The 13,364-nt window shown below is 34.6% G+C and overlaps 1 protein-coding gene across 4 annotated transcripts; it reads left to right on the top strand.

Annotated features, from left to right (window-relative positions):
- The first annotated feature begins 214 nt into the window (after positions 1-214).
- On the top strand, positions 215-6,548 carry LOC132626942 (putative pentatricopeptide repeat-containing protein At5g37570). 4 transcript variants are annotated; one of them, XM_060341987.1, is made up of 5 exons: positions 217-986; positions 2,059-2,131; positions 2,436-2,547; positions 3,650-5,527; positions 6,033-6,548. In XM_060341987.1, exons 4-5 carry the CDS (start codon positions 3,860-3,862, stop codon positions 6,036-6,038), a joined length of 1,674 nt encoding a protein of 557 aa, XP_060197970.1. In that variant the 5' UTR covers positions 217-986; positions 2,059-2,131; positions 2,436-2,547; positions 3,650-3,859; the 3' UTR covers positions 6,039-6,548. The 4 variants fall into 4 exon arrangements, with proteins under 4 accessions (XP_060197971.1, XP_060197970.1, XP_060197968.1 ...); XM_060341985.1 differs by lacking the exon at positions 2,059-2,131; XM_060341988.1 differs by lacking the exons at positions 2,059-2,131; positions 6,033-6,548 and having other exon boundaries at positions 215-986; positions 3,650-5,533.
- Positions 6,549-13,364: the final 6,816 nt, after the last annotated feature.

Below are 13,364 nucleotides of genomic sequence, written 5' to 3'. Positions count from 1 at the left end.
GGTCACCAATGCTTTGATCGAAAAATTTCTCCGGCGACGTCGTTGCTCGCTTCCTTTTTTTTCTTTTTCTTTTTTCCTTTCAATCTTCTCTTTCATTGAACCTAAATAAGGGAAGAAAAGGGGAATAATTGTTGGTGGGTTGAGGGAACGGCGGCGGGTGGTGGTTTGACGAGGAAGAAAAAGACGAAAGGGGGTTGATTGCTTGGGGTTTGGGGGGTGGGGTCCGGTCTTTCTCTCTTTCAACTATTTTTAAATGAGTTAAATAGGTTTAAAATTTCATTTCTTTAAAAAAAAACACACACACAGAGTTCATTATTTTAATGATTATTTTAAGTCCAAATGCCACGTGCCCATATTTGATTGGTCGTTTTGTCACATTATTCATGAGTGGAGTACACACTTTAAAATTTTCACTCATTGTCAAAAAAGTGTTTGAGTGGTAAAATTCGGAACGGTAGAGGTGTTCAATAAAAGAATGGGTTGAGTGGAATTTGTGGACAAATTGAGATAGCGGATGCTCTCCTTTGTCTGATTATCCCTTGCAGAGATCCCATTGTACTAATTGGAGAAAGCTTGACCTAGCTTTGGAAGCAGGATCCGCTCCTTCACTGATAAACAGTTAACTATAAAATTTTAATTCGTTCATCGATAGTTAATCCGATAATCCAATACGAATAAGCCAATGTGCGGTTGGATTATAGTTAGTTTCGGTTTTGAATAAGCCCTAGCTGACATTAACCCATTCGACTGTGTATATTAATTTATTTTCTGTAAAAGAAAAAAAAAAAAAGGATGTTGACTATTTAAAAATGAAAAGATTTCAAAACTTGTTGGGTCATAAAAATAAGTCTAAGAAGTTAGGTGGGGTGTATTGTTGTATCTTAAAATATCAGGAGAAACATATTTACAAGCCAACGGAGGCAAGCTAGGCTTCCAACTTAAAGAAGTTCGCAAGAGCAGCAGCGGCGTCTACTTGCTAATTCTTGGTAGGTTCCTATGGTTCACTACCTGCTCATTCTTGCTGATTTTACTTATTCTGCTTTTAAGTCATTTGGTCTTTAATTTTTTCATTCTTTTGAAACCCTTTTTGGTGATATGTGGAAAAATAGGGGGTGGGGGTGGGGTGGGATGGAGGGTAACTGGGTAAGTGGTAGTGAAAGTTGCCTACAATAGTGAAAGGTCAAAATTTGCATGATATGGAGTATTGGAATAGCTAAGTGTAAAACAGTTTAAGTAAAATGGGTCAAATATGCGCCAAAATGGGTCGAATATGGGCCAAAGGGTGTGGCCTAGTGGTCAATGAAGTGGGCTGAGAATCTGAGGTTTTAGGTTCAAATACGAGGACACACAAAAACACTAGGTGATTTCTTCCCATTGTCCTAGCCTTAGTGGATAGAGTTACCCGGTATTTGTTGCTGGTGGGAGTTGGTAGGTTTCCCGTGAAATTAGTCGAGGTGCGTGCGAGCGGGCCCTAACACTATGGCTATCAAAAAAATATGTGTTGAATATTTACTTGTCTTTTTGTAGTTGATATGTAGTTTAGTGGTGTTGTTAGTCTACACACACATATATGTATGCATTATAATTTATAAACGATAATGCTAGGTAAGTATGTGGCCTAATAGTCAATGAAGTGGGAGAACCATAAAGTCTCAGGTTCAAATCCAAGCAAACTACTCCCTCTGTTTCAATTTATGTAAACCTAATTCCTTTTTAATCCGTGTCAAAATGAATCACCTCTTTCCTAATTTGGAAACAAATTCACTTTATGAAATGATTTACAACCACACAAATATTCAAGACTTATTTTGAACCACAAGTTTCAAAAGTCTTCACTCTTTCTTAAATGTCGTGCCCAGTCAAATGAGTTCACATAATTTGAAACGGAGGGAGTAGTTTTTTTTTTTTTTTTTTTGTGAAATTGGTAACATTGAATACAAGGTGATTTTCTCCCATCTAGCTACCCCTTGGTGGGCATAATAATACTGGTAAATGTGCTGGTGTGTGGTAGCAAGTACCCGGTGTAATATTTGACGTGTGCGCTACAATGCATTGAAGGAATAATTAGGCACAAGAGAAAGATTCAATGATGGCTATACAGAAGAAAATTATCAAACTAGAGAGGGAAGAGGTACGAGGCTTTAATCAAAACTCATAATTCCCACTACATTTGAGCTACAACCTCAGAAAATATGTAGCAGCCCCCCTATTTATAATAGTATAAAACCAAATTGGACTGAGAACTAGAAAACCTATTCCTATATGATCTTAGCTATGAACCTAATTAGACATGAATTAAATAAACTAGCGAATTTTGAATTGCTAATCTTGGTTTAATTTCAACATAGTATCTTCGTACTCATGTCTCTAACTAGGTATTATATAAATATTGATGTTCAGTGCTTTATAGCTAAGTTACTCGGACTCTGGTGCAGGTGTCCGATATGGATGTGGATCTAGTTGTCGGATCCTTCATGATCTAAATTTTAAGATTCGGGGATACAGATCTAGTTATGGAAAAGTGACATATAAATTTTTATATACAAGGTATTGCCTTTTCTTCAATTTCACCTTAGCTTTAGTTTTGATTAAAGAAATCATTGAATCTGTCCAGAATTTCTACGTCAATTTTGGTCAAAGTATCCAAAATCGGTTGACCAGATCGGGTACGGATCCCACACCCACACCCACGTCGTGTCGACACGGGTGCGATACCGAAAGTGAAGAGTCCGAGTAACATAGCTTTATAGCCAAGAAAAGGGTCATTGTGAGGGTCAGAAGAAAACAAATTTCAGTAAACGAATCTACAGTTTCACTTCACTAACAGGCAGTTTGTCCGAAACATGAACCGTTAGTATGATGAAAATCTAATACACTGATTATGTGAAAAATTGAAAGCTGGATTAGTGTTAACTCGATCTTAAGTTTAGGAAAAGGTAATTATATATTCATAAATCTCTAGCACCAAGAGAGTGGTAGGACAAGAATGTTTACAAGATACAATAGTTTTCCTTCATTTTCTATGACATAGTCGCGTTTATCCTCCCTTAAGAGTAGTTATGTTGTTCTATAGTTTCTTGTCTCTTGATTTCTGCGAGTATCTGTTGGTTTATAATGGCTTATTTACTTTCATTGTTTTCATTTTCATAGTTATTTATAGCAGTTAATTCTCCTTTTACCATGACTTTCTTGCTTTGTTATTCCTTGCTTTCATATTGTTTTTGATACGCTTGATCATATCTAACCTTTTGTCTTGTCCTTTTTTTTTTTTTTTTTCTCTCCTCTCTTGAGCCGAGGGTCTTTCGGAAACAACCGCCCTACCTTTCAAGGTGGGGGTTAGGTCTGCGTACACTCTACCCTCCCCAGACCCCACATAGTGGGATTATACTGGGCTTCTTGTTGTTGTTGTTGTTTTATTTACACCAAAAAGATAAAAGATGTAAACAAGTAAAACTTCAGTGAAGATTTTTCAGTTCAGATTTAAAGGATAGTTTTTGCAGCTTTTAGGTTCCAAAGTTGTGGGAGTTTGAGGGCTTCTCTGCACTTTACTTTGTTTTCTTGTACTTTAATTATCTATGTATACACGTGTATGTGTCACCCTGTATTCTTAGTCACACAGCTGTGATACGCTTTCTGTCTTTCTGAACAGGTGCAATTTCATCTATTTGCCGGCCCAAAGCTTTCCTTCTTTTGTCTTATGAGAAAGCATCAAGAACGTTGTATCGTGGGACACATAAAGGACTATTCAGTCCATGTAGAATAATTGGAGGGGAAACAAAAACCAACTAAGATATGAACTCTTAGAGGATTCTAAAGAAGAAGCAATGTGGATGCATTATTACCAGCTAGTTCTGAGGCTATGTCTTTGATTAGCAAATGCTTAACAACTTCTACTGAACCATCTTCACTGTCCATACCGATTCTGAATTTGTTGAGAGCGTGCAAAACCATCAAAAACCTTCTACAAGTCCACACCCACATAATCCAAAAAGGCTACGAGCAAGACCATTTTATCATCAACCAGTTTATATCGCTCTGTAACACTTTTTCCTCCGATGTCTCTTATGCGACGAGTGTATTTGAGCGTGTCATTCAGCCTAACGTTTATGTCTGGAATACATTGATTAAAGGGTATAGCAAACAGTCATCCCTTGCTGGTTGCTTTGTTATCTTGAAACAAATGAAAAGAAGTATGAATGTGATACCTGATAAATATACTTTTCCTTCGCTGGTCAAATCTTGTTCTAATGCCTTGGCTTTGAGGGAAGGACAGACCGTTCATGGATTAATAATTAGATATGGAACTGATAGTGATGTGTATGTAGGATCCAGCTTGATTGATCTTTATGGGAAATGCAATCAGATTGAGCATGCACGTAGAATCTTTAATGAAATGCCTCTAAGGAATGAGGTTACATGGACTGCTATGATTGTTGGCTATATATATTTTGGTGATTTATTGCAAGCGAGGAAATTATTTGATGAAATGCCCAAGAGGAATATAGTCTCGTGGAATGCAATGATTAGTGCATTTGTGAGGTTTGGTGATTTGGTCAGTGCCAGGAAACTGTTTGATAGTATGCCTGACAAGGATGCAGTATCTTTTACTACTATGATTGATGGTTATGCTAAGGCTGGTGACATGGCTTCAGCGAGGTTCCTGTTCGATCAGTCTTTTAGCAGAGACATAATTTCTTGGTCTGCTTTGATATCTGGGTATGCTCAGAACGGGCAGCCCAATGAAGCTATCAAAATTTTCCATGAAATGTTGTCAATGAATGTTAGACCAGATGAGTTTATAATGGTAAGTTTGATGTGTGCGTGTTCTCAGTTAGGTCGTCTGGACCTGGCAAATTGGGTGGAAAATTATATGAGCCAAAATTCATTTGACCTTAATCAAGTGCATATAGCTGCAGCCCTTGTGGATATGAACGCTAAGTGTGGGAATATGGAAAGGGCAACAATGCTGTTTGAGGGAATGCCTAAGCGTGATCTAGTATCATATTGTTCAATGATACAAGGCCTGTCTATTCATGGCTGTGGTTCTCAGGCTGTAGCTTTCTTTGATAGGATGCTGAACGAGGGGCTTGTGCCTGATGATGTTTCCTTAAAGGTAATTCTGACTGCTTGTAGTCGTGCGGAACTTGTTAAAGAGGGTTGCCGGATCTTTAATCTAATGATAAACAAATATTCTGTCAATCCTTCTCCGGATCATTATGCATGTGTAGTAGACCTTCTTGGAAGATCAGGAAAACTTAAAGATGCGTATGAAATTATAAGGTCGATGCCTGTTGAACCTCATGCTGGTGCTTGGGGTGCACTTCTTGGGGCTTGTAAGCTACACTGTGACATTGAAGTAGGGGAGGAGGTATCCCGAAGACTTTTTGAACTTGAACCTCAAAATACTGGTAACTACGTGCTTCTGTCAGACATCTATGCTGCCGCAAATCGGTGGTTAGATGTTGCGCTGTTGCGTCAAAAAATGAGTGAGAAGGGTCTTAGGAAGATACCTGGTTGCAGCAGTTGGGTATGAAACAATCCTTAAAACTTTTTCCTATTATTGTTCATGTCTTTATGTCCTCTTTACGGGCTTGCTTTTTATCTCTTTTTTCCGCATTTTGAGTCATTTTACTTGTTTCAAATTTAACTTCTTCACGAGCACTAAAAGATTGAACTGTTTTACTTGTTATCGGTATGAATAGTGAATAGTTTGAACTAGGAACAAATGGATGCTTTTTTTAATTGAATTGCTTTCTTTTATCTGCCTGACTTGTTTTTTTCTCCTGTGGTTCCCTTAAGTTTAACTGGTGCATTTTAATATAGTGTTCCAGCCTTCTTTGTCAAATAATAATAATGAGAAAAGCTATTCCAGTTTAGGATAGATATCTTTATTTTCAGGTGGAATAGTCTATGCATCTTCCAAGTAATTTTCCCAGCTTTTACCTGTTAAGCGCAAAATTTGTAAGGTTTTTTGGTTGGACAAATTGAAAGCCAAGTTGAATCTTTCTGATTTTTTTGTTATTTCTTTATAGGTATAACGCGATGGCAATTTGTGGATCACCCATTGAACCGGGAACTATGGAAGGAAATCCGCTTCTAAACCAGTTTCCCGTATTGAGTCAGGCTGCACTAGATTTTCTGCATACATGAGAGATAATTCAGATTTCTTGCGCATGGAATTGAATAGTTTACCATTACAGAGAGGCTATGATCACTTGGAGTAGTGAGACAGATAAGCATGTATATGCAGATTGGTTTTAGATCCAGTAGATTGAGAAGAAATTTTTCCTGGTACTTTGATTTTGTCTAGTGCACTCAGCATCAGACCTTCCACTTCACTGTTGGATTCAGACAGAGTTTAAAGATGGAAATTCCCATTTCAGTTTGAACGCTGACATGCTGAGGAATTGTTGGTCCGGTTACTCAATTTCTTGCCATTTGTATTCAGGCTTGCAAAAAGAGTAAAAAGTTACCAAAGGTACTAGTGGAATAGTTTTTGGTTTGGCAAATATCGGGTATGATAATGTTTCATCCTTATCTAAAAAGTGGTTAGTATCTCTCTTTATAAATTTTATTCATTCAATCTTTTCCGTCTTTGTGAATTTTTGAATGTTGAGTGGTTATTTATGTATATAAAGATAAATTGTTCATTTTTTTTTTGTGTGCTTGTTGCAGAACAAAGCTTTGTGCCAAGAAGAAAATCCTTTAGTTCAAGAATTGATCAATTCATGAACAGCTCCATTGAAAAATCCTGATTTCCAGATTGTCAATTACAATTTGATTGGATTTAAATTTCGCTTCTGTCCCCTACATCAGAAGAGCTCATGACCAGAGTGCAGAGGCGATTTTTTGTGATCTCTGACTTAACATCTGAATGGGATACATTTTACTTGTTAATTGCAAGGCTGGGATTGAGAAGTCCCTGACGACTTCCCATTCTATATTATTGCTATGGCTCTTCTTCATTTCCTAACTTGTAAGTTCTCTGTGGCTATGCTGTATTTAGTGCCGAAAGGGTATTATTTTAAATGATTCTATTCTCAGTGTAGATGAAGGATGTTGAATATAATTAGATGAAAGGCTGAAGCCATCGACAGACCCTCGGACTTGTTCGTAAAATTCACTTAGACCCCTCAATTGAGACCTCTACTATCTGAACCCTTCAAAACCACTTTTATTGTGCCACTTAGACCCTTCAAACCCTTCAAAATTAATATCCAGCCAAACATGAATACTGCGTGCAATTCACACGCCAAACAACCAGTAAAACGGAAACATGTGGATTATAACTTTTAAAAACTTAAAAAAAAAAAAAAGATTTTGCCAAAAAAATTAGAAAATATTATCTCTCTTCCATCTTCTCAGCTACTGCCACCATCTCTCCGCCGCCCTCTCCATCCCACCGACACCAACACCAACACCATTGTAGCTTACCACCACCCCTAAACAAGTAACAAAACCTTCCTCTTTTCTTCTCTAATCCATTACTTTTCGTCACTAACACCGGAAAAATAATCAATGTTACCAACAACACCCAATTTTCGTCACTAATCCTTTACATATCTTCACTGGAAAAATAATCAGTTAGCAAGGATTTTCGCCGGAAAATATGAACTGCAAAATATTTTTCCGGTCACCTTCCTCTTTTCTTGTTTTCTTCTTCACTCAAATTCATTTTTCAACCAATCAAGAATCAAATCAGTTAAAATTTAAAAGTTAAGATCTGGTAAAGTTACCACCATTACAAACCCACCACCATTCCTCTTTTCTTGCTCCTCTACATTTTTGATGAATTTTTTTGTAACGTATGTTTAATAAATGATAATCCAAAAATAACAAAGTAAATGAATAGAAGATAGGGGAGGGGTGACGGTGGCGGCAATGGTAGGATGGTGGATTGGTGGTGGGTGGGCCAGCGGAGAAGACAGAGAAGATGACCTTCCTTTTTTAGTTAATTTTTATTTTCGTTTTTGATTATTTATTTACAATCACATATTTTTAAGCTGAAAAAAATATACTCATATATTTTGAAGTTGTTTCACACACTCTGAGCGAGTGTAATTCAGGCACCGTGCCTCCTCAATAAATTATGTCCAAGTGGCACAGTAAAGGTGATTTTGGAGGGTCCAGATGATAGGGTCTCAGTTGGGGGAGGGGGGGGGGGGTCTAAGTGAATTTTACGGACAAGTTTGAGGGTCTGTCAATGACTTCAGCCTAGATGAAAGAACCATATTAAAAAGAATCATATAACTTGTAATGGGTTAAACTTTAAATATATACCTGGTTTTACCCATATATATATAGTGTGCATTCATACATATACATATATATAGTGTGCATTCCCCAATGAATGCAAATAGATTCACTGTATCGGATAAAGATACAGCTAGTCCGGTTCAAACGGTAGCCGGTAAAGACTCATTAAATCCGTTGATGGCTGTCACTTTGCTAAAAAGTGAAGATGAGGGATGTTCATCTCTCCACACAAGACGAAGACTCCCAAAGACACTGATGCAAGGAGTTATTTCTACCAAGAAAAGCATACTTGCAAAAAAGAAAAAAAAATGACAACATAGAAAGTATAGTTAAAGAGACTTTGGAAAGATTTTTCCAAATAAAAGCAGAACAAGACAAGCATATAATCAAGAACCCTAGTCCAGAATTATCTCCAAGTCTAAGGATGTCACCAGTCCATAGTTCAGAAGAAGGAGATATGATAAATTTCCAGAATAGTGCATTTCAAGATTTCACAAGACCCAAACGATGACGATTCGAGAATGAGTTTTGATTCTATTGCACTACATAATTTAGACATATATATATATATATATATATATATATATATATGTGTGTGTGTGTGTGTGTGTGTGTGTGTGTGAAGGAAATAATCAGACAGAAGTAGTGGAGGAAATAGTCATGATAAGACAAAAGACTGAAAGATTCGTTGAACAAAAGCAACGGCTAGAAGACATTTGCAGAAAAAGAGAGCTTTATTAAAAGTAGCTTTAATAAAGCAGCCACAGTAAATTGACAGATCAGTTAACAGACAAGTAAATAAAGTTTTCTTTTGAAAAAGTTCACGTGACAATGGGGCCCAAAGAGCACTCGGCTGAACTCAAAAGATTCTTCAACATTTTGAAATCCGGAGTTAAAGTCTGTCAGACGCCTATAAATAACAACATTTGCGGAGAAGCAAAGATATCACGAACAAGAGCACCAACCACCTCTCTCTAGAAGACTTCCATATTCCCCTTCTCTTTCATCAAATACTCTAATCATTTGCCCAGTCAAAACCCTTTCTAATATAAACTCCTATTGTAAAAAAATATTAAGTTTTTAATACCTAACCCGTAGTGTGAAATAGTTTTTGGGGTTCCCGAAAGGGAAACCTCTCTCCTTCTTCAAACCATGTAAGTTTATTTACTATATTTTCTGTACTAATCTCTCTATTATGTAAATTATCTTGTGATTATATGAATATTATGTTTAAGTAATTTCCTTGTCATCATGAATTTGTTATTCTTAGTATATGGTTATTCTCTTAACTTCTTAATAACCTCGATGGATTGACCTGTAAATTTTTAGGTTTTAAAGAGGCCGTTTTAATGTCCAAATGATAAAGGACAATGTTGGCCATGGTTACCGGGGTGTGGTTAAAGAAGACTATTATTAAGAACAAAGGTTAAGAGAAAGAGATGAACAGTATACCAAGATTCGTGACTGGACAGAGTCCAGATTAAAAAAAAAATGAAAACTTTGGGAAATAGATAGAAAATTAATTAGAAATATAACTACATGATAAGAAGAAATATAGGAGTGAGGAAGTACCGAGTAGGATTGTTAAAAATTTATTTGAAAATAACATTAATTTTCTGCTTTGTCCTTTGAACCTTTCTTATTAAAAGAACTTATTGAAAAATTTACTACCCCCTCTAAATTTAGTATCAGAGCGAGAAGATTTTTGGAACCTAAGACTCGTATCTTTTCTATATGAGAAGACCTTTTTATGCTAGAACAAGAAAGCAAACACCTGTACTTACTGTTAGACAAGAGTTAATGAGACAACACCGTTTTGCTAAACATATAAGTTTTCACTATCGCATGATCTACATTACTCAAAAAAGACTAGTAAACCTTAGAAGCTCAAGAAAGTTCCTTACCGAACACATTAACTATTTAGACACAACTTATAGAGAAGAACTGAATAATAATACAACAGTATTAAGTTTTCGAAATAATTTCCTTTGGGAAATTCATTTTACCAAGAACTGAAGACTATATTAGACAGCTAGAACAAAAAGTAAAGTTTATGCCTTTAGGTTAATAGATGCAAGATCATTATTTAGAAGTCAAACAAGAATTAAATAACCTATACCCAGAATATATTAAATTAAGTAGTGCCAAAGAAAACCAGTTAAGACTACAAGAATTAATAGATATAATATCAGGATTAGAATATAAGTTATTAGGATATATAAAATCTAGAAAGACCTCAAAGAACCAAAAGCGATTTAGACCATATTAATTGTATGAGAATACTACCCTTTGTTACACAAATAACCATCAATCATTGGTATTTATATAGAGATATAGAGAAAAGAAGAGAATATAAACAAGTAGAAAAAGCCTTAAGTGCATATTTAGAATAATAAATTCAGAAACATTATCATCACTAATAAGCAATAGACTTTTACAAAGTCAGATTAACGAAGAGACAATCTCTGCTATAATGTGGGAATCACAAGGTATAAGAGAAGATATAGAAATACTTACAACTAGTATAGAGTACCACATGAAAGTTTGTAAAATAAAGATTCCGTTAGGGTAATAAATAAAGCTAGAAAAATAGATACATTAAAAAATCTAGAATACTTAGACTTAAGAATATACCCAGAAAAGAAATATAGAGCATTAAAAGATCATAGTATTATAAAGTGTAATTTCAGTAACGGAGACCATATATTACATAGTAAAGACAAACAGTTGAACACATTAGTAGATTTAGTCATAAATTTTAGTGAAAAAATACAAGAAAATAATAAAGACATTACTAGAATATTAGAGGTGGTAGAAGCATCCCAAACTAAGCAAAAGAAAACTTTCGAAAAATTAGAACAAAATCTCGATTACTTAAAAACACAAAAATTAGAATTAGAAAAGAAAGTCCAGACTCTAGTTAACAAATTTAATCTAGAAAAATTACCTACAAAGACGGAAATAGAAAAGTTAGTTACAGTTATTACAGAAAAACCAAAAGAGATAGAACTAAAGACAACCCAAATAGTCTCTAAAATAACGCAACATGTAGAAGTTTTAACTAGTGATATTAAAGAATTAAAAAAGACAATAGAAGAACTAAAAGAAATCACTCTTTCATGAGTAGACCAACCTTAGCTCAAGAAGAAGCCTCAAAATTAATAGAAAAGTCTATACATTTACCAGCAGACTATAAAGATTATATACCTAACGCTAAATTGGATCAAATAACACTATAACAAAATATTACTATAATTTCATTAATAATATAAATAATAAAGAAAATAGAAATAATAGTACCAAGGTTAGAATTAATAAGTGAGCGCGTTCGGTTGTTAAGTGAACAACAAAAAGAGAAAAATAAAGAGACCTCTAAAAATAAAGAAGTTGAAGAATTAATAGACCAATTAAAAAAGGTAGAAATAACACCTCAAAAAGAAAAAGTCAAAATAACTAGAAAAGCACAAAAATGGACCTTCTTCCAATTAGATCAAGAAACGAAGGAGGATCAGAAAGGCAAAAAAGACCAAGAATAAGTTTTTCAGATAATAGAATAGGTAATAATTTCTTATCAAGAATTTTAAGTAGAAGAACATCAGAGGAAAACAACCAACAGTTAAGTGAGGTAATAGATGTAGACCGAGACATACAGATTTTCCAACAAAATCAATTAAAACTATTAAATCCAAAGACTTTATACAACATAGGACAATTTTCAAGAACAACACAATTATAAAGACATTATAGAGAAGAGCAGTTGTCAGCCATAGGAACTAAAGTTACTACTATAAATTTAATAAATCCAGAAGCTTTAAGACAAATAAAAAATACTGGAAGGACGCTAATGCATATGAGATTAATAGTAATAGGATTAACTAGAAAATTTTTAGAAACTAAAGTCTTAATAGTAATCTACGATGATAGATGGTCAGACATGAAGAAGTCAATAATCGGAATAACAGAGGTAGATATGACAAATAATGGAGTAATTTTTTATATTAGTCCAGACTTTATAATGAATTTAGCAGAATTTGAAAAACATATAAAAATAGGAATACAGACTAAAAGATACGAAGAAATGTGTAATGGTAATAATTTATTAATGTGCATGGGATTTTTAGGAAAAATGACGAATAATAATAATACTAAGTTTAAAATTAAAGTAGAAGATGTCGTAGAATTAATGGGAAATAGAGGAATAAATTTAATTAAACCTATAAAAATAAATCCTGAAGAATACGCAGGGTTAGAATGGAAATTAGAAGACTTTAGTAGAAAGAAGATTCTACAGCCAGAGTCACGCCTAATGTACACTAATTCTAGAGGAGAGACATCTATAGGATTTACCAATTATAATTATACATCACAAAGAGACATAGAAGAAGAAAGTACTCTAGATGAAAAATGAAATTACTGAGTCAACCCTTATGAACATAGAATTAATACAAGAAGAATTTGAAGTAGACATAGCTATAGAAGAAGCAAAAAGACTTCATAGAGAACATAACAATATAAATTTTAGATGTAAAGGATGTAAGTTAGGAGATCTAACCATAGAAGAAACTATAAGTCACTTTAAATTATGTGAAGCTAGAACTGATAATTGGGGATATAGAGTAGAACATATACACCAAAAGAAATCAGACGTTTTCGATAAAATATTAGAAGATATACAAGATAGTGATGAAGAAATAGAATTAGACTCAATAATAAGCCAAAAAGAATTAATGGAATCTAGTGCATCTAGTTCTAGTCCATTTCAAAGAACAACAGGAGAACAATACACAGTAGACACGAGCACAGGAAATGTACCTAGAAGAAGAGTTTTTAGAACAGCAGGAGAACCTATAGACAATATAAAACCATCAGGGAAAAGAATGCCTAAAGAAGAACCTATTATTCTCCAAGAAGGAGGTAATAAAGGAAAAATACTAAATATAGCAGCTCATGATCCACAAAGATGGAATTCAGTAATAGACCTTTGAAAAGGAATAGTAGTAGCAGACTATATAAAAACTTATAATGATACAGATGCTGAAACTATGTATAAATACTTAGAGACATTTTTAGGAGAATCAGCTAAAGCTCTATGGGAAGCATATAAGGAA

This window comes from Lycium barbarum, chromosome 2, assembly GCF_019175385.1.
Source record: "Lycium barbarum isolate Lr01 chromosome 2, ASM1917538v2, whole genome shotgun sequence".
Classification (NCBI taxonomy): domain Eukaryota; kingdom Viridiplantae; phylum Streptophyta; class Magnoliopsida; order Solanales; family Solanaceae; genus Lycium; species Lycium barbarum.
This window is presented reverse-complemented; position numbering and strand designations above follow the sequence as displayed.

What these genes read in the sequence shown, in the direction of transcription:
- LOC132626942 (XM_060341986.1), top strand. Translation starts at nt 3,860, where the DNA reads ATGTCTTTGATTAGCAAATGCTTAACAACTTCTACTGAACCATCTTCA.